Source organism: Musca autumnalis, unplaced genomic scaffold (genome assembly GCF_047663935.1).
Source record: "Musca autumnalis isolate F117 unplaced genomic scaffold, ASM4766393v1 scaffold_3, whole genome shotgun sequence".
Classification (NCBI taxonomy): Eukaryota; Metazoa; Arthropoda; class Insecta; order Diptera; family Muscidae; genus Musca; species Musca autumnalis.
This window is the reverse complement of record NW_027411866.1, coordinates 28,586,754-28,612,417: the sequence shown is the minus strand read 5'-3', so window position 1 is coordinate 28,612,417 and position 25,664 is coordinate 28,586,754. Positions and strand designations below refer to the sequence as shown.

At 37.9% G+C, this 25,664-nt stretch overlaps 1 protein-coding gene across 1 annotated transcript in view; it reads left to right on the top strand.

The window, feature by feature from the left end:
* The first annotated feature begins 1,124 nt into the window (after positions 1-1,124).
* Positions 1,125-25,664, top strand: part of LOC141396772 (ryncolin-4-like) — a 315,108-nt gene continuing 290,568 nt past the window's right edge. Inside the window, exons 1-4 of the mRNA XM_073972412.1 lie at positions 1,125-1,256; positions 1,316-1,395; positions 1,488-1,562; positions 1,648-1,694. Coding sequence (XP_073828513.1) covers positions 1,170-1,256; positions 1,316-1,395; positions 1,488-1,562; positions 1,648-1,694 — 289 coding nt within the window. The 5' untranslated portion in view covers positions 1,125-1,169. The remainder of the gene's footprint in view (positions 1,257-1,315; positions 1,396-1,487; positions 1,563-1,647; positions 1,695-25,664) is intronic.

Sequence of the window (25,664 nt, the reverse complement as noted above, 5' to 3'; positions counted from 1 at the left end):
AACTAAGTCCTGCATAAATAAGATTTATGCTTAGGGTCGTTGTCTTTGTAGTATTTATCTTGCAATTTGTTTGAATTTCAAGGGTCAACAGGCCCAAATTTCTTGATGCTGATGGTTAAATCATTTTTTAAAACATCTAAATAAAATTCTTCTGTCATTGTTTCCTCCAAAATCTGGATGTTACCAACGTCAGTGCATGATACACAACCCCATACCTTAACTGACAGTTTTCCGAACTTGTTATTATGTAGCACTTTTCTGACTTTTCCATGTTACACAGTTACTCCAAGATCTTTTTTAATTAAAAAAATCTATTTTCTGTTTTGGGGTCTTTCGTCAATTTCTTTAATAATTCTCCTGTCAAATTGTGGGGTTACTTTTTTTGGTCTGCCATGTAACGTTTTTAGTTTGAGCCTGCCTTCTTTCTCGGTGCGGCATATGATGTTGTATACAGTTCTCAGCTTATGGGAGGTGATTTTAGCGATTTCTCTGGCGGATTTACCATTACTATAATTGGAATAAATCAAATGTAGCATGTTTTTCGAAACCGTCTATGTTACACACACCACAATTAATTTATGATCAAAAATTATGGATCCGCATATCCACATACCGGGAAAATGCCACGATTTTATTGTACAATCATTGATTTTGCAATTATTTAGTTGACACCACAAAAACAAGGTACCTATACTTTTTGCACGTTGTTTTTGTTATTTGCGACCGAATTCTGCATTTATTGGCTTGATGTTGTCATTAACAGGTAAATCAACAGACAGGTACAAAAAACCCAACATTATTGAAAGAATTTCTTGTAGTAATTCCTAATTAAAAATTTAAAATTTTTACAAATTCATCGTTTGCAATAAATTAGTTGACTATCTGTATGTACATACGTAAACTATTTGCTAAAAATTAAATTACTGTTTTAAATTAAGAGATAAGAATTACGATCTACTGTCAGTTCTGCATAATGCATATCGTTTTTCAGCTAACTAATTGTTAAATAGAAGCATCCAAGTGATTACAATTATGTATGAAATTAATATGAATGCCCTCCTTTGTCAAATTAATCTGAAATCATTTATTGCCTGTATAGAAGAGCTTTCTTTGGAAAAGTTTGTCAGTACATCTCTGAACGTTGTGATTGTTGTGTAACATTTTACAATATGAAAACGATTTTCAAAATTTTCTTATTAAAAATTATATTCGCGTCCATTGAAGCAGCTGACAATGCCACCAGCGAAGAACTTTATGTGAGGCGTAATGCAAAATTATAAACAACAACAAATTTGAGTTCATTATTATTTTCCAGAATCCCCATGAAGATGAGCATGTTTTATGGAGAAAATTGTTTATAAAAGTGAATACACTTTTACTGGAAATGGACAAGAGGTGGGTATTCGAATGAAATTGTTCAATTTTGCGACAAACAAAACCTCCCAAATTTAAATCAAATTCTTCTAAATTCATATTTATGCTTTCAGGCAACACGAACAGGGGAGGCAAATGAATGTACTATTGAAACAAATTGAAGCAATGCGTAGTGAGTTCCGTAATGTGTAAGTACAATTGTAATTTGCTGGTATTCGAATGAAATTGTTCCATTTTGTTCAAATTTTTCTAAACAATCTTATGTATTTACAGGCAACATGAACAAGAACGGCAAATGAATATTTTAAAACAAATGAATGCTGATTTCCTAAATGTGTAAGTAAAGTTGTCATTTCCAGGTGTGGTGTAAACTGTTCCACCATAGGAATTGAATAACAACATCTAATTTTCATTCAGCAAATTTAAACTCTTTTCTAATTCCTTCTTTTACGATCGATATTAATTTTGACTTTCAGATTGCTAAAACAAGGAAAGCAATTAAAAAAGATAGTGAAACATACAGAGGAAGTGGATGGGGTGAACAGATTTGATATGATAGCTAATAACAGGTATGTATATGCGCAATTGTAATAGGTCAGAAACAAAGGCATTTAAATAATCAAAAATTTCCTTAATTTATACCCTCCACCATAACATGAAAGGTATAATTAAATTTCTCATTTCGTTTATAACACATCGAAATATTGGTCGGAGACCCTCGCAATATTTAAGATAGAGCACTATAATTTAGCACAGAAGTTTCTACTACTCTTACGATTTTGGTATTGAAAACGGGCTATTTCGAATCAAGTTCTGATATAGCGAGCATACAACGGTATAACGGTTTGTCAGTATAAGTCCTCGTGTTGGTATAACTTACATCGAACGGTACCTCCCGATTTCTAAAGAAACACCTTTTCTTTCAGAAAGGGTCTATAGAAGCACCCTTTCGTTCAGAAAGGGTCTATAGAAGCACCCTTTGTTTCAGAAAAGGTCTATAGAAGTACCCTTTGTTTCAAAAAGGGTCTATAGAAGTACCCTTTGTTTCAAATAGGGTCTATAGAAGTACCCTTTTGTTTCAAAAAAGTTCTGTAGAAGCACCCTTTGTTTCAGAAAGGGTCTATAGAAGCACCCTTTCGTCCAGAAAGGGTCTATAGAAGCACCCTTTCGTCCAGAAAGGGTCTATAGAAGAACCCTTTCGTTCAGAAAGGGTCTATAGAAGCACCCTTTCGTTCAGAAAGGGTCTATAGAAGCACCCTTTCGTTCAGAAAGGGTCTATAGAAGCACCCTTTCGTTCAGAAAGGGTCTATAGAAGCACCCTTTCGTTCAGAAAGGGTCTATAGAAGCACCCTTTCGTTCAGAAATGGTCTATAGAAGCACCCTTTCGTTCAGAAAGGGTCTATAGAAGCACCCTTTCGTTCAGAAAGGGTCTATAGAAGCACCCTTTCGTTCAGAAAGGGTCTTTAGAAGCACCCTTTCTCTCAGAAAGGGTCTTTAGAAGCACCCTTTGTTTCAGAAAGGTTCTATAGAAGCACCCTTTGTTTAAGAAAGGGTCTATAAAAGCACCCTTTGTTTCAGAAAGGGTCTATAAAATCACTCTTTGTGTCAGAAAAGGTCTGTAGAAGAACGCTCTGTTTAAGAAAGGGTCTCTAGAAGCACCCTTTCTTTCAGAAAGTGTCTATAGAAGCACCCTTTCTTTCAGAACCCTTTGTTGCAGAAAGGGCCTATAGAGGCACCCTTTGTTTCAGAAAGTCTCTATAGAAGCATCCTTTGTTTTAGAAATGGTCCATAGAAGCACCATTTGTTTCCGAAAGGGTCTATAAAATCACCTTTTGTTTCAGAAAATGTCTGTAGAAGCACGCTCTGTTTAAGAAAGGGTCTATAGAAGCACCATTTCTTTCAGGAAGGGTCTATAGAAGCACCCTTTGTTTCAGAAAAGGTCCTTCGTTTTTTTCAGGAAGGGTCTATAGAAGCACCCTTTGTTTCAGAAAAGGTCCTTTGTTTTTTTCAGGAAGGGTCTATAGAAGCACCCATTCTTTGAAGCAACCTTTCTTTCAAAAAGGGTCTACAGTAGCAACCTATCTATACAAGCACCCTTTCTTTCAGAATTGGTCTATAGAAGCACCCTTTCTTTCAGAAGGGGTCTACAGAAGCAACCTTTCTTTCAGAAAGTGTCTATACAAGCACCCTTTGTTTCAGAAAGGGTCTGTAGAAGCACCCTTTCTTTGAGCACGGGTCTATAGAAGCACCCTTTCTTTGAGAAAGGGTCTATAGAAGCACCCATTCTTTGAGAAAGGGTCTATAGAAGCACCCATTCTTTGAGAAAGGGTCTATAGAAGCACCCTTTCTTTGAGAAGGGGTCTATAGAAGCACCCTTTCTTTCACATCCTTTGTTTCAGCGAGGGAGCTGCACCCTTTCCTTCAGAACCCTTTGTTTCAGAAAGGGTCTATAGAAGCACCCTTTTTTCCAGCAAGGGTCTATAGAAGCACCCTTTGTTTCAGCAAGGATCTATAGAAACACCCCTTGTTTCAGAAGGGGTCTATAGGATCATCCTTTGTTTCAGAAATGGTCCATAGAAGCACGCTTTGTTACAGAAAGGGTCTATAAAAGCACATTTTGTTTCAGAAAGGCACCCTTTGTTTCTTTCAGAAAGTGTCTATAGAAGCACTCTTTCTTTCAGAAATGGTCTCCAGAAGCATCCTTTGTTTCAAAAATGGTCTATAGAAGCACTCTTTCTCTCAGAAAGGGTCTCCAGAAGCACCCTATGTTTCAGAAATGGTCTATAGAAGTACCCTTTGTTGCAGAAAGGGTCTACAGAAGCACCCTTTGTTTCAAAAATGGTCTATAGAAGCACCCTTTCTCTCAGAAAGGGTCTATATAAGCACCCTCTCTCAGAAAGGGACTATATAAGCACCATTTCTTTCAGAAAGGGTCTATGGAAGCACCCTTTCTTTCAGAGAGGCTATATAGAAGCACAATTTCTTGCAGGAAGGGGTCTATAGCAATACCCTTTTGTCTATACAAGCAACCTTTCATTCAGAAAATTCTATAAAAGCATCTTACGTTTCAGAAAGGTTCTATAGAAGCATCTTACGTTTCAGAAAGGTTCTATAGAAGCATCTTACGTTTCAGAAAGGTTCTATAGAAGCACCCTTTCTTTCAGAAAGGTTCTATAGAAGCACCCTTTCTTTCAGAAAGGTTCTATAGAAGCACCCTTTCTTTCAGAAAGGTTCTATAGAAGCACCCTTTCTTTCAGAAAGGTTCTATAGAAGCACCCTTTCTTTCAGAAAGGTTCTATAGAAGCACCCTTTCTTTCAGAAAGGTTCTATAGAAGCACCCTTTCTTTCAGAAAGGTTCTATAGAAGCACCCTTTCTTTCAGAAAGGTTCTATAGAAGCACCCTTTCTTTCAGAAAGGTTCTATAGAAGCACCCTTTCTTTCAGAAAGGTTCTATAGAAGCACCCTTTCTTTCAGAAAGGTTCTATAGAAGCACCCTTTCTTTCAGAAAGGTTCTATAGAAGCACCCTTTCTTTCAGAAAGGTTCTATAGAAGCATCCTTTCTTTCAGAAAGGTTCTATAGAAGCACCCTTTCTTTCAGAAAGGTTCTATAGAAGCACCCTTTCTTTCAAAAAGGTTCTATAGAAGCACCCTTTCTTTCAGAAAGGTTCTATAGAAGCACCCTTTCTTTCAGAAAGGTTCTATAGAAGCACCCTTTCTTTCAGAAAGGTTCTATAGAAGCACCCTTTCTTTCAGAAAGGTTCTATAGAAGCACCCTTTCTTTCAGAAAGGTTCTATAGAAGCACCCTTTCTTTCAAAAAGGTTCTATAGAAGCACCCTTTCTTTCAGAAAGGTTCTATAGAAGCACCCTTTCTTTCAGAAAGGTTCTATAGAAGCACCCTTTCTTTCAAAAAGGTTCTATAGAAGCACCCTTTCTTTCAGAAAGGTTCTATAGAAGCACCCTTTCTTTCAGAAAGGTTCTATAGAAGCACCCTTTCGTTCAGAAAGGTTCTATAGAAGCACCCTTTCTTTCAAAAAGGTTCTATAGAAGCACCCTTTCTTTCAGAAAGGTTCTATAGAAGCACCCTTTCTTTCAGAAAGGTTCTATAGAAGCACCCTTTCTTTCAGAAAGGTTCTATAGTAGCACCCTTTCTTTCAGAAAGGTTCTATAGAAGCACCCTTTCTTTCAGAAAGGTTCTATAGAAGCTCCCTTTCTTTCAGATGGTTCTATAGAAGCACCCTTTCTTTCAGAAAGGTTCTATAGAAGCACCCTTTCTTTCAGAAAGGTTCTATAGAAGCTCCCTTTCTTTCAGAAAGGTTCCATAGAAGCACCCTTTCTTTCAGAAAGGTTCTATAGAGGCACCCTTTCTTTCAGAAAGGTTCTATAGAAGCACCCTTTCTTTCAGAAAGGTTCTATAGAAGCACCCTTTCTTTCAGAAAGGTTCTATAGAAGCACCCTTTCTTTCAGAAAGGTTCTATAGAAGCACCCTTTCTTTCAGAAAGGTTCTATAGAAGCACCCTTTCTTTCAGAAAGGTTCTATAGAAGCACCCTTTCTTTCAGAAAGGTTCTATAGAAGCACCCTTTCTTTCAGAAAGGTTCTATAGAAGCACCCTTTCTTTCAGAAAGGTTCTATAGAAGCACCCTTTCTTTCAGAAAGGTTCTATAGAAGCACCCTTTCTTTCAGAAAGGTTCTATAGAAGCACCCTTTCTTTCAGAAAGGTTCTATAGAAGCACCCTTTCTTTCAGAAATTTTCTATAGAAGCACCCTTTCTTTCAGAAAGGTTCTATAGAAGCACCCTTTCTTTCAGAAAGGTTCTATAGAAGCACCTTTCTTTCAGAAATTTTCTATAGAAGCACCCTTTCTTTCAGAAAGGTTCTATAGAAGCACCCTTTCTTTCAGAAAGGTTCTATAGAAGCACCCTTTCTTTCAGAAAGGTTCTATAGAAGCACCCTTTCTTTCAAAAAGGTTCTATAGAAGCACCCTTTCTTTCAGAAAGGTTCTATAGAAGCACCCTTTCTTTCAGAAAGGTTCTATAGAAGCACCCTTTCGTTCAGAAAGGTTCTATAGAAGCACCCTTTCTTTCAAAAAGGTTCTATAGAAGCACCCTTTCTTTCAGAAAGGTTCTATAGAAGCACCCTTTCTTTCAGAAAGGTTCTATAGAAGCACCCTTTCTTTCAGAAAGGTTCTATAGAAACACCCTTTCTTTCAGAAAGGTTCTATAGAAGCACCCTTTCTTTCAGAAAGGTTCTATAGAAACACCCTTTCTTTCAGAAAGGTTCTATAGAAGCACCCTTTCTTTCAGAAAGGTTCTATAGAAGCACCCTTTCTTTCAGAAAGGTTCTATAGAAGCACCCTTTCTTTCAGAAAGGTTCTATAGAAGCACCCTTTCTTTCAGAAAGGTTCTATAGAAGCACCCTTTCTTTCAGAAAGGTTCTATAGAAGCACCCTTTCTTTCAGAAAGGTTCTATAGAAGCACCCTTTCTTTCAGAAAGGTTCTATAGAAGCACCCTTTCTTTCAGAAAGGTTCTATAGAAGCACCCTTTCTTTCAGAAAGGTTCTATAGAAGCACCCTTTCTTTCAAAAGGTTCTATAGAAGCACCCTTTCTTTCAGAAAGGTTCTATAGAAGCACCCTTTCTTTCAGAAAGGTTCTATAGAAGCACCCTTTCTTTCAGAAAGGTTCTATAGAAGCACCCTTTCTTTCAGAAAGGTTCTATAGAAGCACCCTTTCTTTCAGAAAGGTTCTATAGAAGCACCCTTTCTTTCAGAAAGGTTCTATAGAAGCACCCTTTCTTTCAGAAAGGTTCTATAGAAGCACCCTTTCTTTCAGAAAGGTTCTATAGAAGCACCCTTTCTTTCAGAAAGGTTCTATAGAAGCACCCTTTCTTTCAGAAAGGTTCTATAGAAGCACCCTTTCTTTCAGAAAGGTTCTATAGAAGCACCCTTTCTTTCAAAAAGGTTCTATAGAAGCACCCTTTCTTTCAGAAAGGTTCTATAGAAGCACCCTTTCTTTCAGAAAGGTTCTATAGAAGCACCCTTTCTTTCAGAAAGGTTCTATAGAAGCACCCTTTCTTTCAGAAAGGTTCTATAGAAACACCCTTTCTTTCAGAAAGGTTCTATAGAAGCACCCTTTCTTTCAGAAAGGTTCTATAGAAACACCCTTTCTTTCAGAAAGGTTCTATAGAAACACCCTTTCTTTCAGAAAGGTTCTATAGAAGCACCCTTTCTTTCAGAAAGGTTCTATAGAAGCACCCTTTCTTTCAGAAAGGTTCTATAGAAGCACCCTTTCTTTCAGAAAGGTTCTATAGAAGCACCCTTTCTTTCAGAAAGGTTCTATAGAAGCACCCTTTCTTTCAGAAAGGTTCTATAGAAGCACCCTTTCTTTCAGAAAGGTTCTATAGAAGCACCCTTTCTTTCAGAAAGGTTCTATAGAAGCACCCTTTCTTTCAGAAAGGTTCTATAGAAGCACCCTTTCTTTCAGAAAGGTTCTATAGAAGCACCCTTTCTTTCAGAAAGGTTCTATAGAAGCACCCTTTCTTTCAGAAAGGTTCTATAGAAGCACCCTTTCTTTCAGAAAGGTTCTATAGAAGCACCCTTTCTTTCAGAAAGGTTCTATAGAAGCACCCTTTCTTTCAGAAAGGTTCTATAGAAGCACCCTTTCTTTCAGAAAGGTTCTATAGAAGCACCCTTTCTTTCAGAAAGGTTCTATAGAAGCACCCTTTCTTTCAGAAAGGTTCTATAGAAGCACCCTTTCTTTCAGAAAGGTTCTATAGAAGCACCCTTTCTTTCAGAAAGGTTCTATAGAAGCACCCTTTCTTTCAGAAAGGTTCTATAGAAGCACCCTTTCTTTCAGAAAGGTTCTATAGAAGCACCCTTTCTTTCAGAAAGGTTCTATAGTAGCACCCTTTCTTTCAGAAAGGTTCTACAGAAGCACCCTCTCTTTCAGAAAGGTTCTATAGAAACACCCTTTCTTTCAGAAAGGTTCTATAGAAGCACCCTTTCTTTCAGAAAGGTTCTACAGAAGCACCCTCTCTTTCAGAAAGGTTCTATAGAAGCACCCTTTCTTTCAGAAAGGTTCTATAGAAGCACCCTTTCTTTCAGAAAGGTTCTATAGAAGCACCCTTTCTTTCAGAAAGGTTCTATAGAAGCACCCTTTCTTTCAGAAAGGTTCTATAGAAGCACCCTTTCTTTCAGAAAGGTTCTATAGAAGCACCCTTTCTTTCAGAAAGGTTCTATAGAAGCACCCTTTCTTTCAGAAAGGTTCTATAGTAGCACCCTTTCTTTCAGAAAGGTTCTATAGTAGCACCCTTTCTTTCAGAAAGGTTCTATAGTAGCACCCTTTCTTTCAGAAAGGTTCTATAGTAGCACCCTTTCTTTCAGAAAGGTTCTATAGAAGCACCCTTTCTTTCAGAAAGGTTCTATAGAAGCACCCTTTCTTTCAGAAAGGTTCTATAGAAGCACCCTTTCTTTCAGAAAGGTTCTATAGAAGCACCCTTTGTTTCAGAAAAGGTCCTTCGTTTTTTTCAGAAAGGGTCTATAGAAGCACCCTTTGTTTCAGAAATGGTCTATAGAAGCACCCTTTGTTTCAGAAATGGTCTATAGAAGCACCCTTTGTTTCAGAAAAGGTCCTTTGTTTTTTTTCAGGAAGGGTCTATAGAAGCACCCTTTGTTTCAGAAATGGTCTATAGAAGCACGCTTTGTTTCAGAAATGGTCTATAGAAGCACCCTTTGTTTCAGAAATAACCTATAGAAGCACGCTTTGTTTTTATAGAAGCACCCTTTCTTTCAGAAAGGTTCTATAGAAGCACCCTTTCTTTCAGAAAGGTTCTATAGAAGCACCCTTTCTTTCAGAAAGGTTCTATAGAAGCACCCTTTCTTTCAGAAAGGTTCTATAGAAGCACCCTTTCTTTCAGAAAGGTTCTATAGAAGCACCCTTTCTTTCAGAAAGGTTCTATAGAAGCACCCTTTCTTTCAGAAAGGTTCTATAGAAGCACCCTTTCTTTCAGAAAGGTTCTATAGAAGCACCCTTTCTTTCAGAAAGGTTCTATAGAAGCACCCTTTCTTTCAGAAAGGTTCTATAGAAGCACCCTTTCTTTCAGAAAGGTTCTATAGAAGCACCCTTTCTTTCAGAAAGGTTCTACAGAAGCACCCTTTCTTTCTGAAAGGTTCTATAGAAGCACCCTTTCTTTCAGAAAGGTTCTATAGAAGCACCCTTTCTTTCAGAAAGGTTCTATAGAAGCACCCTTTCTTTCAGAAAGGTTCTATAGAAGCACCCTTTCTTTCAGAAAGGTTCTATAGAAGCACCCTTTCTTTCAGAAAGGTTCTATAGAAGCACCCTTTCTTTCAGAAAGGTTCTATAGAAGCACCCTTTCTTTCAGAAAGGTTCTATAGAAGCACCCTTTCTTTCAGAAAGGTTCTATAGAAGCACCCTTTCTTTCAGAAAGGTTCTATAGAAGCACCCTTTTTTTCAGAAAGGTTCTATAGAAGCACCCTTTCTTTCAGAAAGGTTCTATAGAAGCACCCTTTCTTTCAGAAAGGTTCTATAGAAGCACCCTTTCTTTCAGAAAGGTTCTATAGAAGCACCCTTTCTTTCAGAAAGGTTCTATAGAAGCACCCTTTCTTTCAGAAATGTTCTATAGGAGCACCCTTTCTTTCAGAAAGGTTCTATAGAAGCACCCTTTCGTTCAGAAAGGGTCGGTCTATAGAAGCACCCTTTCGTTCAAAAAGGGTCGGTCTATAGAAGCACCCTTTCGTTCAGAAAGGGTCGGTCTATAGAAGCACCCTTTCGTTCAGAAAGGGTCGGTCTATAGAAGCACCCTTTCGTTCAGAAAGGGTCGGTCTATAGAAGCACCCTTTCGTTCAGAAAGGGTCGGTCTATAGAAGCACCCTTTCGTTCAGAAAGGGTCTATATAAGCACCCTTTCGTTCAGAAAGTGTCTCTAGAAGCACCCTTTCTTTCAGAAAGTGTCTATAGAAGCACCCTTTCTTTCAGAACCTTTTGTTTCAGAAATGGTCTATAGAAGCACCCTTTCTTTCAGAACCTTTTGTTTCAGAAATGGTCTATAGAAGCACCCTTTGTTTCAGAAAGGGTCTATAGAAGCATCCTTTGTTATAGAAATGGTCCACAGAAGCACCCTTTGTTTCCGAAAGGGTCTATAAAATCACCCTTTGTTTCAGAAAAGGTCTGTAGAAGCACGCTCTGTTTAAGAGAGGGTCTATAGAAGCACGCTCTATTTAAGAAAGGGTCAATAGAAGCACCATTTCTTTCAGGAAGGGTCTATAGAAGCACTCTTTGTTTCAGAAAAGGTCCTTCGTTTTTTTTCAGAAAGGGTCTATAGAAGCACCCTTTGTTTCAGAAATGGTCTATAGAAGCACCCTTTGTTTCAGAAAAGGTCCTTTGTTTTTTTTCAGGAAGGGTCTATAGAAGCACCCTTTGTTTCAGAAATGGTCTATAGAAGCACGCTTTGTTTCAGAAATGGTCTATAGAAGCACCATTTGTTTCAGAAATGGTCTATAGAAGCACCCTTTGTTTCAGAAATAACCTATAGAAGCACGCTTTGTTTTTATAGAAGCACCCTTTCTTTCAGAAAGGTTCTATAGAAGCACCCTTTCTTTCAGAAAGGTTCTATAGAAGCACCCTTTCTTTCAGAAAGGTTCTATAGAAGCACCCTTTCTTTCAGAAAGGTTCTATAGAAGCACCCTTTCTTTCAGAAAGGTTCTATAGAAGCACCCTTTCTTTCAGAAAGGTTCTATAGAAGCACCCTTTCTTTCAGAAAGGTTCTATAGAAGCACCCTTTCTTTCAGAAAGGTTCTATAGAAGCACCCTTTCTTTCAGAAAGGTTCTATAGAAGCACCCTTTCTTTCAGAAAGGTTCTATAGAAGCACCCTTTCTTTCAGAAAGGTTCTATAGAAGCACCCTTTCTTTCAGAAAGGTTCTATAGAAGCACCCTTTCTTTCAGAAAGGTTCTATAGAAGCACCCTTTCTTTCAGAAAGGTTCTATAGAAGCACCCTTTCTTTCAGAAAGGTTCTATAGAAGCACCCTTTCTTTCAGAAAGGTTCTATAGAAGCACCCTTTCTTTCAGAAAGGTTCTATAGAAGCACCCTTTCTTTCAGAAAGGTTCTATAGAAGCACCCTTTCTTTCAGAAAGGTTCTATAGAAGCACCCTTTCTTTCAGAAAGGTTCTATAGAAGCACCCTTTCTTTCAGAAAGGTTCTATAGAAGCACCCTTTCTTTCAGAAAGGTTCTATAGAAGCACCCTTTCTTTCAGAAAGGTTCTATAGAAGCACCCTTTCTTTCAGAAAGGTGCTATAGAAGCACCCTTTTTTTCAGAAAGGTTCTATAGAAGCACCCTTTCTTTCAGAAAGGTTCTATAGAAGCACCCTTTCTTTCAGAAAGGTTCTATAGAAGCACCCTTTCTTTCAGAAAGGTTCTATAGAAGCACCCTTTCTTTCAGAAATGTTCTATAGGAGCACCCTTTCTTTCAGAAAGGTTCTATAGAAGCACCCTTTCTTTCAGAAAGGTTCTATAGATGCACCCTTTCTTTCAGAAAGGTTCTATAGAAGCACCCTTTCTTTCAGAAAGGTTCTATAGAAGCACCCTTTCTTTCAGAAATGTTCTATAGAAGCACCCTTTCTTACAGAAATGTTCTATAGGAGCACCCTTTCTTTCAGAAAGGTTCTATAGAAGCACCCTTTCTTTCAGAAATGTTCTATAGAAGCACCCTTTCTTTCAGAAATGTTCTATAGGAGCACCCTTTCTTTCAGAAAGGTTCTATAGAAGCACCCTTTCTTTCAGAAAGGTTCTATAGAAGCACCCTTTCTTTCAGAAAGGTTCTATAGAAGCACCCTTTCTTTCAGAAAGGTTCTATAGAAGCACCCTTTCTTTCAGAAATGTTCTATAGAAGCACCCTTTCTTACAGAAAGGTTCTATAGAAGCACCCTTTCTTTCAGAAAGGTTCTATAGAAGCACCTTTTTTTCAGAAAGGTTCTATAGAAGCACACTTTCTTTCAGAAAGGTTCTATAGAAGCACCCTTTCTTTCAGAAAGTGTCTATAAAATCACCTTTAGTTTCAGAAAGGGTCTACAGAAGCAACCTTTCTTTCAGAATGGGTTTATAGAAGCAGCACCCGTTCTTTCAGAAAGGGTCTATAGAAGCACCATCCTTTCTCTCAGAAAGCGTCTATAGAAGCACTCTTTGTTTCAGAAAGGGTCTATTGAAGCAACCTTTCTTTCAAAAAGGGTCTACAGTAGCAACCTTCCTATAGAAGCACCCTTTCTTTCAGAAGGGGTCTATAGAAGCACCCTTTGTTTCAGAGGCGGTCTACTGAAAGGTACCACCCGATTTCTGGTATCTGTTTTTGCACCAATTTTAGCTACATTTTTAAATCGAGGGGCATGCCGCACTGTTTTACTAGTTATTCTATTACCACTAGAATAACTAGTTATTCTGTGGCCACTGGAAGTTGAAAAATAAGCTGGAAAACTATTTTAGAACAGTTAAGGTGGAATTTGTTTTCAATTTCAACACACTTCATATTTTGATTTTATTTCGCTTTTGGCTGGATTCGATCATGCGAACTTCTGATTTGTAACCGAACACACATCAAGGGTTGTTTAAACGCTTACACGTGCATCACCATATGTTCGTTATTATTTCAATAAAAAGCTGGCGTGCCGACGGCGAGCGTTAAACACACAGCTCTAGGTTTTGTAGTCAGACACACACGCTCTGTGCGAACTTACTCATAAATTAGTAATGGCTAACGGATCCGAATTTTTGCTGATCAAATTCCAGAATTCTATATTTACCTTTTAGTACGAATATCCAAGCACCCACACAATTTTAACATTCTAGGCTCACCCTTTTCATCTGGGCTTTGATGAATCAAGCATTCATTCAGTCAACCTCTTATGTACAGATAAGTCTTATGTATAGATAATTATTTATCTGAAAAAGGTCATTTTAGGATATATTCTATCTATAGAACACATTTAAAGAGGTCTTCTATCTAAAACAGAACCTTTTTAGATGGTCTTCCAACTATAGAAGTCCCTTTTAAAGACCTCTTTATGTAATTTCCTATTTATTAGAGCTGGGCAATCTCGTTGAATTGAACGATTCGGATCACTATCTCGTTCAATGGACACCGGTAATTTCTTTGACAAAACTGCGTATACTTAATTTCACACGTTGGTTTTTATGATGTTACTCATTCGTCTTTAAACGTTCAATTGAACGAGATTGCCCAACTCTAGTGTTTCTATGTTTTTACATACTATCTATATCTAGGTCTATGTGGACAACGGTTCTAAGGAGAATGGATGGATCGGTAAATTTCTTTCGTAGCTGGGCTAAATATAAAACCGGTTTTGGTAATCCACCTTCGGGTGAATTTTTCATAGGCCTAGAAAAGCTCCATTTATTAACCAATGCTGCACCAGTTGTAGAATTAAAAATTTTATTAAAATCATGGGATAACGAGGAGCGTTACGTTATCTATGATGGCTTTCAGATAGGCAATGAAACGGAAAAATATCGCATCAAATTATTGGGCAAATATAATGGAGATGCCGGTGATAAACTGCGGGGTCACGCTGGACTAAATTTTACCACATACGATGAGGATAATGACATGTATGACGAAGGAAATTGTGCTAGAGATTGGAAAGGTGCATGGTGGTTTCGTAAATGTTATGACAGGTATATAAAAATAATAGATTTATATTTTCTTATAGTGTTTTAACATTCTTTTTCTTTAAGCCATCTATTTGGACCATATAGACAAAAAGAGAATGCAAATACAAAGGGTATTGTCTGGTATAATAGTGAATGGAAAGGTGCTGACTATTCGTTTAAATATGCCGAAATGTTGTTGCGACCAAAAATAGAAAAATTATAAAAAATATTAACAAAATAAATAATTATATTTTTTCCCTCAGTTTTACGGCTAAATGCAAACATAAGTGATTCATTCAAATGGTTTCAGCTCAACCAAAGATAAATACACAACAAGTCAACAATAACAACAACACATAAAAAATTTTAGCTTAAATTTAGTTTAAAGAGCTGTTAAAGAATGTTTCCTTGTACTGGGTGAATAAAATAAAGAAAAATATATTCACTGAAAATTTGGAATTTCATAAAATATAGTACCTGAGGAAAAATAAAATAAATAAATTACGCTACGGTAAATTGTTTAAACTATTTTTAAAGGCCACAATCCTACGTTCTAGTTATAGTTTCCGAGAAAGTTCGCAAAAATTACGTATTTCTCAAACATGGGAAAAATGTTCGTCTGTAGGGGCACCCCACGCCCACACCTTCCAATATTTTGATCTAATTTTTTGGTTTCCTTAGTTTCAATATGTTTTTCTATCGAATCCCATATAGCAGTTAAATATCTGTGACAAAACAAAATGTTGATATTTGGCCAGGAAAATCGTTTCTTGAACCATTGTGCGTCTCTTTGGTGGCATGGTAATATATCACGCGGCTAAGTGCCTTTTGAGGCCATTTATTGCCAACAGAGTACTTCTTAAGGTCGTTTATAGGCAACCTAAGGCCTCTTGAGGTCTTCATTAGGCAATAAAAGACCTGTTGAGGTCTTATATGGGAAACAGAAGACCAGTAGATGTCTTATTTAGGCGAGAGATGACCTGAGCTCTTCTTTAGGCAGCAAAAGACCCCATGAGACCACTTGATATTTTCTATTGACAACAGAAGCTATCGTTATACCTTTTATTGACTACAGAACACCACTTGAGGTCCCTTACAGAGCCACACGAGATATCTCGAAGACTTTTAACGTTAAAAGACAACATCCCGGCGTCTTCTATGACCAAAAGAAGATCTTTCGAGATCTTTTATAGCCAACAGAAGACGTGTTGGTGCCTTTTATAGGTAACCAAAGACCTCTTGAGGTCTTCTATGGGAAACAGAAGATTTGTTGAGGACTTCTTATGCAACAGAAGACCTGTTGAAGTCTTTTGTGGGAAACAGAAGACTAGTTGAGGACTTATTCAGTTGAGATAAGGCATTTTGAGGTCTTTTTTAGGTAACAGAAGACGTCTTGAGATCATCTATACGACAGAAGTTTTCTTGAGCTCTTCTATAGGCAACAGAAGATCTCTTGAGAATGATGATGCCGTTATATGAGGCCATACCAAAACGGGGACCTATGCCCGTGGATTAAATCTTCAAAATAACTGAAATCGGGTGGTATGTTAAATGCGGGATAAACCAAAACATGGACCTATGTCCAATTATTTTGGGGAGATATGTATTACAAAGCGTGGAGTTATATTCACAAGTTTTGTTTTTTTTTTACCTCTTCGAACCTTAAATGTCAAGCTAATTCGGTAGCTAGAAACTTCTAAATGCTATTTCGAAGCATGTACCTATGTCCATAATTTTTGGGGGGGAAATTCCATGGCCACTGGGAACCTTTTATGCAAAATTATACCAAAATTAAATCGAAAGCGTCGATAAAAACTTCAAAATACCCGAAATCGATAGTAGAGCTATTTGCAAGCGTTAACATATTTACACAATTTTCGGTGAGGCAATTTCGTGCCCACTTGGATTCCGAAATGTCAAATTCTAGTCAAATTGGATCGAAAACGGTTGATAAAAACTTCAAAATACCTGAACTCGTACGGTACAGTTTTTTTGGGTGCTGTACCCAAAACGGTACCCAATTAGAATCATATGTAATCGTGAAGGTGTTACACAGGGTTTTTAGGTCGAGGCTATCGGGGGAAAAGAAAAATGTATCGCGTTTGACAGTGTTAATACGTAAAAACCTTGCTAGTTCAATTATTCCATCAAGCTCATGCTAAAATAGATCAGACTCTCAGTTCATCTTAAGTTCCTTCCACCGATTGTACATGGAGACGAAAATCGAACTCGAAGGGTACGAAAGTAATAAAAGCAAACGGGTAGAGCTAGATTTCTGAAATTTAGAATGAGAGTCATTGATGGAGAGTTAGAAAGATGAACCAAAGTGGTATGAGAATCAAGGTTGGAAAGTGGTGTTGACATAAGGAAATGGTTTTGGAAATTCGTACTTATGTGTTCGGAAAGTACTAAATGGTACTAAATTTAGTACAATTTGGATTTGGGTGAACGGACAGAGCAGGAAACCTGAAATTTGGAATTAAGATTACTGTTGAAGTGTAGGATTGAGATGAAGTTTGGAAATTCGTAGTTATTAGTACTCGTACTAAAATTGGTACAATTTGTAGTTAGGTGAAAGGATGACCTGAAATTTGGAATAATGATTACCGTTGGAGTATAAGACTGAGGTAGTTTTGGAAAATCGTACTTATGCGTATGAAAAGAACTAAATGGGACCAAATTTGGTACAAATTGTATTTTAGGCGAACGGATTGAGCTGGAAACCTAACATTTGGAATGAGGATTACTGTTAAAGTGTAGGATTGAGATGTGGATGAAATTTTGGAAACTTTATCCCAGAAATTTGTTGGTATAGGTCCTCGCCTTCATACAGCCTACATAGAAAGGTACCTACCGATTTTCGGTATTTTGAAGGTGGTGGCCACAATGACCAACCGATGTGGCTGAAATTTGGTATTTGGTCTTCATTTGGGGTACTAAACTTTCCATGGGAATTGTGTATAGGTCCATGCCTTCATACAGCACCCAAAGAACGCACCTCCCGATTTTCGGTGTTTTGAAGCGTGTGGCCTCAATATTCCTCAGAAATGGTTGAAATTTGATACATAGTCTTCTTTGCGGGTGCAAAATATTCCCCTAGAAATTTGTCGTTATAGATCCACGCCTTCATACAGCTCCCATAGAACGATACCTCCCGATTTTCGGTATTTTGAAGGTTATGGCCACAATAATCCACCGAAATGACTGAAATTTTGTATTTGTTGATATAACCCCCATGGAGCTGTACCTCCCGATTTTCGTAATTCTGAAGGTTGTGACATCAATATCCCAACGAAAAACTAAAATTTGTCATTTAGTCTTTCATGGGATTAGGAAATATTCCAGAAGAGAATTATCAGCATAGGTCCGCGGGTTCCTATATCCCCCGCCAGAAATTTATAAGTATAGATCGATATTTTTGATATAGACCCCATGGAACGGTACCTTCCGAATTTCTTGCTTGAATTTGGTATTTAGTCTTCTTCATTAACGAAAGGAAACTAATTGTTCACTTTTACTTGAATACAACTTATGGTGGTGGGTATAACAAGTTCTAACTATTTGAAAAAGGTCGAACACCAATAAACAAACCGTAAGAATAAAAACAAAAAAAAAAAGTAAAAAGTCGTTAAGATCGGCCGGGCCGAACTTTTTATACCCCCACCATAAAATAGTCTTAATTAAAATGGAATAATTAGGGCCCTTTTACAATTTTAGGTGGAACAACTTTTCGACAATGGTTAGACTCCTACTGCCTCCCACTATTGCTTAAATTACACTGTGAACACAAATGTTGGGGCAGAGATAATTCCTTTTGGAGATGAAAGCCCTTGGTGTGTGTATATTAAAAACCCCGAAGGACAGATGCGCCGTGATTCGAACTTCCGCGTTATGGCGTGATGAAGTTTTTGCAGGAGACCCTGTAAGCCATCATGAATTAGCATTATATCTTTGTTTGTTGTTTTTGTAGAGCACTTAAGCAACAGTGAACAAAGATATAACGCTAATTCCTGATGGCCCACAGGGTCTCTAACAAAAATTTCATCACGCCATAACGCGGAAGTTCCACTCACGGCGGATCTGTCCTTCGGGGTTCATAATATACTCACCAAGGCCTTTCTTCCCCAAGAGGAATTTTCCGTGCCCCAGACTTTCACCTCCATTTTGTTGCACAGTGTTATCTGATCTAATCTAAAAAAATGTGTTCAGCTAGGTGAACGGTACCACCTACGGGGCTATATCAAAGAGTCAACCTATCTTTAAATTTTTTGGCGGAAAAGTTTTATAGCTGCAGGGAACTCCAAGAGTCAAATTGAGGGTAGTTTCATCAAAACAATGTAGACCCTCAAAAATGGACCGATGTTGACGAATTTTAGTGAAGAAATTTCGTGACCACTGAAAATTCCCGAAAATCGGGAGTTACAGTTATATGGGGGGATATACCAAAACATGGACCTATATTGACGATTATTTTTGAATAGACAAAATTGTAGCTAAAATTCTCAATTCTCATTCTCGGTGGAGATGTTTTATGACCACTGAGAACTTCAAATGTCAAATTACAGCTATTTCGGTTAAAAACTGTAGCTAACATTCTCAAAATACCGAAAATCGGGAGGTACCGTTAATGGGGGCTATACCAAAACATGGATCTATGTTGACGATGCTTGGTGGAGATATTTCATGACCACTGAGAACCTCAAATGGCAAATTACAGCTAGTTCGGTTAAAAATTGTAGCTAAAATTCTCAAAATACCGAAAATCGGGAGGTACCGTTATATGGGGGCTATACCAAAACATGGACCTATGTTGACGATATTTCGTGGAGATGTTTCATGACCACTGAGAACCTCAAATGTTAAATTGCAGATAGTTCGGTTAAAAATTGTAGCTAAAATTCTCAAAATACCGAAAATCGGGAGGTACCGTTATATGGGGACTATACCAAAACATGGACCTATGCCCATATCCTTTGGGATATAAGTTTGTTGATCACTAGGAACCGTAAGTGCCAAATTATAGCTAATTCGGTCTGCAAATGTGGCGAAGAACGTCAAAATACCTCAAATCCGGAGGTACCGTTATATGGGGGCTATACCAAAAAGTGGACCGATATAGCCCATCTTCGAACTGGACCTGCCTATGGAAAAAAGACCCTCGGGTGCAAAATTTCAGCACTCTATCTCAATTATTGCGGACGCTAGGGTGATTACAACAGACGGACATGGCTAGATCGTCTTAGAATTTTATCCTGATCAAGAATATATATACTTTATAGGGTCGCAAATGATTAGTTCGATGTGTTATAAACAGAATGACAAACTTAATATGCCCTCCATACTATGGTGGAGGGTATAAAAAAAATAAAAAATGGAAATACCCAGCAAAATGTTCGATGGCAATGCTTAGACATGTCATTTTCACCAATGCTTTGACATGTCATTTCTACCAATGCTTTGGCATGTCATTTTCACCAACCCTTTCAATGACATTATCATTACGACGAGAGTTTTAACAACGTTGGTTGCGATTTCGAGTCTCGGACACCATCAACCCTATTGTAAATAATTAATCTTATATATTTAGAAAAATTTTTATGAATAAAAACACGAAGTGCATCTCCATTAGATCGATGGAATAGGTTCAAATGCTGATGAAAAGAACGGATCTTTCACGACTTCTTTTGCATGGGTTCAAATGCTGATCAAAAGATCCGATCTTTCACGACTTCCTTTGCATTGGTTCAAATGCAAATGAAAAGATCGGATCTTTCACGACTTCGTTTGAACCAATGCAAAAGATGCCATGAAATCACGTCATCACATGGAACCCTTCCTTCAAATTTTGCTTGGTAGTTAACAACATCGGGAGCGCCGTTCTATGGAGACCGTATAAAACGTTAACCTGTACCGATAAATTTCTGGAGGAAAGTTTCGTAACTCCAGCGAAGACTAAATACCAAATTTCAGTTATCCCATTGAATATTGTGGCTAAAACTTTCAAAATACCGAAAATTGGGAGGGATCTTTCTATGGGAGGTATATAAAAACATGGAACAATACGGGAAATTTTCAGGTGGGAAGTTTTATACCACCAACGGAGATTAAATATTAAATTTCATCCGTTTCAATGGGATGTTGATGACACAACCTTAAAATACCGAAAATCGGAAAGTACGCTTCTATGGAGTTATTTGAAGAAAAGGGCTTATACTGATAATTCTCTTCTGCAATATTTTATACACCCATGGCAATTTAAATACTAAATGTCAGTCATATCGTTGGTATATTGAGGCCACAACTTTCAAAATACCTTAAATCGGAAGGTACGGTCCTATGGGGGTATTTGAGGACGTCGACCTATACCGTCACATTTCGGCTGGAATGTTTCATACCTCTATCAAAAACATAATACCAAATATCAGCTATTTTGGTGGAGAACAAGCTATATGGAGAAAATCGGAAGTGCCGTTCTAGGGGGGCTAAAGAAAGACATGGACCTATACCGACATATTTCAGGTGGAAAGTTTTATGACCGCAGCGAAGACTAAGTACCATCTTGCAGCCATTTCCGTGGGATATACCGTTCTATGGGGGTACCCCCGAAAACATGCACGTATACCGACAAATTTCTGAGGGAAAGTTTTGTAGCTCGGAAAAATACTAAATACCAAATTTCAGCCACTTCGGTGGAGTTATGAGGCTAAAATCTTCAAAATACCGAAAATCGGGCGGTGTCGTTCTATGGGATCTATATGAAGACATTGACCTGTACCTGTACCCACAACGAAGACTATGTACCAAATTTTAGACATTTCGGTGTTATAATGAGGCTAAGCCCTTCAAAACTGGTAGTATAGTATAGCTAAAACCTTCAAAATACCGAGAATCGGGTAGTGCCGTTCTATGGGAACTATATGAAGACATTGACCTATACCGACTGCATACCCACAACGAAGACTATGTACCATACCAAATTTCCCGAAAAGTTCGTAACAAGGGCAAAGTGGTCCGAAGATTTTACAACAGGGCAAAACTTAAAAAAAGCAGCTGTATTCTGGGACAACTATCAAAGAAAATTGAAGGAATACAACAAAGTAACAAGAAACGCCAAACGTAGGTAGCGTAAATGACGTCTATAAAATCAAGAAGTTCCTATCCAAAACTAACTCACTACCCGAACTTATGGTTGATGAAACAGGTAGAAAGATGGAAACAATCGAGGAAACTCTAAGCCTTCTGATGAGAACGCTCTTCCCGTCGAGTACTACGGCACACAAAGTGTCACCGCTAGAAATAGCTATTACATCAGAAGAAGCACTAAAAATCGACGATGATTAAAAAAGCAATAATGAGCTTCTCACCATACAAAGCAGCTGGACCAGATCAGATCTTCCCAGCCTTACATCAAAGTAAAGTGGACTACATTTCGTCTTGACGGTTCGAGATTTTCAACGCTTGCTTAAAGTTTGCGTATACTCCAATAGCTTGGCAAGAGGCAAGAATAGTATTCATTCCCAAGCCTGGCAAAGCAAGTTACGTAATACCAAAAGCTTATCGCCCGATAAGTTTAACTTCATTCTTACTAAGAATACTCAAGATAATGGAACGGACGGAATGACACCATGATTAAGAGTAACATTTCCAAAGATATGTTCAAATTCAAACAACACATACATATCGCTCATTTACTCAAAGAGTGACACATTTCCAAAATTCAAGTTTCGAGAAAAACGCGTTTTAAGTTGACGATTGAAATTTGACTTCCCAACTTAAAAGGATTACAACACAAATAATAAAATAACTACTTGGACCATATTTTGCAAACAGCTAGCCAGATATCAATGCTAAATTTCGGTGTAAAATCAAGCATGATTTAAAGTGTTTTAGTGCTTCATAAACTCAAAAAACTTTTTTGTTGAATTGTGCCAAAATTGTAGTAAATCAGCTGTAACTCGTTGAGTTTTAGAGATATAGGCGTGAAAATTTGATAAAAGATGAAGTAGAAGTCGTAGAAAAAATAGAAATTGCTAACTCATAAAACGCATTTTTTGAGTTATGCCACTCTTTGAGTAAATGAGCGATATGTAAAAGGTAGATCAGTGGAAACGGCATTACATGAGGTAGTACACCATTTAGAGAGAACTTTCGAGAAGAAACTGTATACACTCGCAGTATGCATCGACATCGAAGGCGCTTTCAACAACGTCAGCACCAAAACACTAATCCACTCTTTAGACGAGTTCCAGGTAGACCGGGCCTTGAGGCACTGGATAAACCATATGCTATGGAATAGATGGATAAGCTGCGCGCTACAAGACGTAACAAAAAGAGACAAAGTTGACCAGGGGACGGCACAGGAAGGGCTAATAAAGCCCATACCCAGCAAAATTTGAGGGAAAGGGTTGACGTGATTTCATGGCATCTTTTGCATTCGTTAAAATGAAGTCGTGAAAGATCCGATCTTTTCATTAGCATTTGAACAAATGCAAAGGAAGTCGTGAAAGATCCGATCTTTTCATCAGCATTTGAACCCATGCAAAGGCAGTCGTGAAAGATCCGATCTTTTCATCAGCATTTGAACCCATTCCATCGACTCAATAAAGATTAATTTTGTGTTTTTATTTACACACATTTTTCTAAATATATAAGATTAATTATTTACAATAAGTTTGATGTTGTCGTAAACTCGAAATCACACCAAAGTTGTTAAAACTCTCGTCGTAATGATAATGTCATTGCAAAGGGGTGGTGAAAATGACATGCTAAATCATTGGTGTATATGACATGTCAAAGCATTGGTGTAAATGACATGTTTTGGATCCAAAAATGAATAGCATATTTTGGGGTCCACGCTCATATAAAATTCATCGATGAAGATGCTAAAAAGATGACATGCCAGATCACTTTCACCCATGATTGAATGGCATCTTTGGCATCGAACATTTTGCTGGGTAGATGTTGGTCAACTTTTAGGAGGACCAATCCTAGGATGACACACAGGTTGTACAGAGGCGTAATTAGACCGATTTTAACTTATGCTTCTGTGGTATGGTGGACAGCTATGGATAGTGCAAATAGTCCAACGTACGGGCTGCTTAAGTATTAGTGGCGCAATGAGGACTAGACCAACCAGGGGCTCAATTCTGCTTCTATGAAAATGTGAAATGAAAACTTTTATAAAGTCAAATGAAAAAAATATAAAGGAAATATTATTCATTTCAAATTTTCATAAAACAAGAATCCAGTCCCTGGGCTGGATCCAAAGAGACCACCAAACATACCACCAAAGCATATTACAGGTTACAACGGGTAAGTCAATAGATCATATTGAGTCGGACCGTATACCTGAAACAAGTGAAGCCGCCTTGTGTGCAGTTTTAATACCGGACAGAGACTCGTGGTTCGATGGAACCCTAGAACAGATGCTAACTGCAAGCTGCGGGTTTACAGAGAAGGCTGTCATAGGGGGAAGAATGGGTCTGGGTCTCTATATTGAAGACCTAGAAACGAGGATATCCCTTCGACTGCCGGATCATAATACGATACTCCAGGCCGAAATCTGAGCGATTACAGAGTGTCTAAACTGGTTTAAAGCTAATACAAAGCCAATCACTGTCAACATCCTAACGGACAGTAAGGCAGCAATTAAAGCTGTAACAAGCAAGACGTTGAAATCAAAAACTGTCTTGCAGTGTACAAAGTCAATCAACGACTACTCCCACCATGGTTCGTTTAACATTATATGTGTACCAGGATATGCGAGGATTAGGGGTAACGAGATAGCTAAAGGTCTTGACACATAAGCGGCTGGCTTTCTGGCAGAAGTCATTTCAGGGAAAGGAATAAAGAAATGTCAAAATCACATTTGAATTAGGTCGATATCATATCAGATATGACTTAAGCAAGAATGCCATGCTTCTTATGTGTCGAGGCCTTAACACGGCAAGGCACGCCAGGGAGCAAACTACGATAAACCTAGATAACGCCAAGCCTTTTAAAGCGGCGCGTCTAGAGTTAAAGGTATGGGCAAAAAATGCCCCTATATCCCTCTGGAACACAGAAGAGAGAGAAAAAACACACAAATCCTATGGGGGAACCCAGACGAGGATAAAACAAAGGAACTACTTTTAATGAGTAAGAAAGACATAAGGATATTGACAGGCATCCTTACGGGATACCTAGGGCAACAATCGCACCTGCACAAAATTGGTTGTGCTGGGAGCAGTGAATGCAGAGCATCTGGAGAAGACGACGAAACGTTGGAACACTACCGATGTCATTGCCCAGCCTCCGCGACGCTAAGAAATCAATTTCTGGGAAATAATATAATACAAGAACTCATGCAAAGTAGGGCAAGCGAGTTCAAAAACTTAAGAGATTACGTCAATGGTAGAGAATTTCTAAACTGCCAAATTTATTTGTTAATAAATTAAACAAAACGAAATTTATCCTCCTTAAGGAGTATGAAATTAGTGCGCACAACAGGCCCATTCTGGCTTACCTGTATGTATATACGGGCATGTGGCGATCCCCAAAACGCCCCTCTTTTCAACATAACATAACCTAACCTAAAATTTCTAGTCCACTAAATTTGGAAGTTCACTAAAATTTAGTACCTGAGCAAAAATAAAAAAGTTCATTTCGTGTAAATGCCACGGTAATTTAAAGACAACAACCCTACTTACCTACCTAACAAATAAACGGTGAAATAGCTATTTCTTTCTCCAGAAATTTGGCAACAATGGCGGTTTTTTTTCAAATTTACCCATACCTTTCAATATTTTGCCCTAATTTTTTTGGTTTCCTTAGTTTCAATATGATTAATATCGAATCCCATTTTTGCCAGATAATCGATTGCTGAACCACTGTGCGTCGATGATTTTGTTGTGTTCTCCTTTATTACACTGTGCAACAACAAACAAGTAAAAAGTCGTTAAGTTCGGCCGGGCCGAACTTTTTATACCCTCCACCATAAAAAAAAATTTAATTAAAATGGAATTATTAGGGTCCTTTTACAATTTTAGGTCTAACAACTTTTCGATACTGGTGAGTATATTAAAAGCCCCGAAGGACAGATGCGCCGTGATTCGAACTTCCGCTTTATGGCGTGATGAAGTTTTTGCAAGAGACCCAGTAAGCCATAATGAATTAGCATTATATCTTTGTTTGTTGTTTTTGTAGAGCACTTAAGCAACAGTGAACAAAGATATAACGCCTCCATTTTGTTGCACAGTGTTATCTAATCTAATCTAAAAAATGTGTTCAGCTAGGTGAAAGGTACCACCTACGGGGCTATATCAAAGAGTTAACCTATCTTTAAATTTTTTGGCGGAAAAGTTTTATAGCTGCAGGGAACTTCAAGAGTCAAATTGAGGGTAGTTTCATCAAAACAATGTAGGCCCTCAAAAATGGGCCCATGTTGACGAATTTTAGTGAAGAAATTTCGTGACCACTGAAAATTCCCGAAAATCGGGAGGTAAAGTTATATGGGGGGATATACCAAAACATGGACCTATATTGACGATTATTTTTAAATAGACAAAATTGTAGCTTAAATTCTCAAAATACCGATCATTACAGCTAGTTCGATTAAAAATTGCAGCTAAAATTCTCA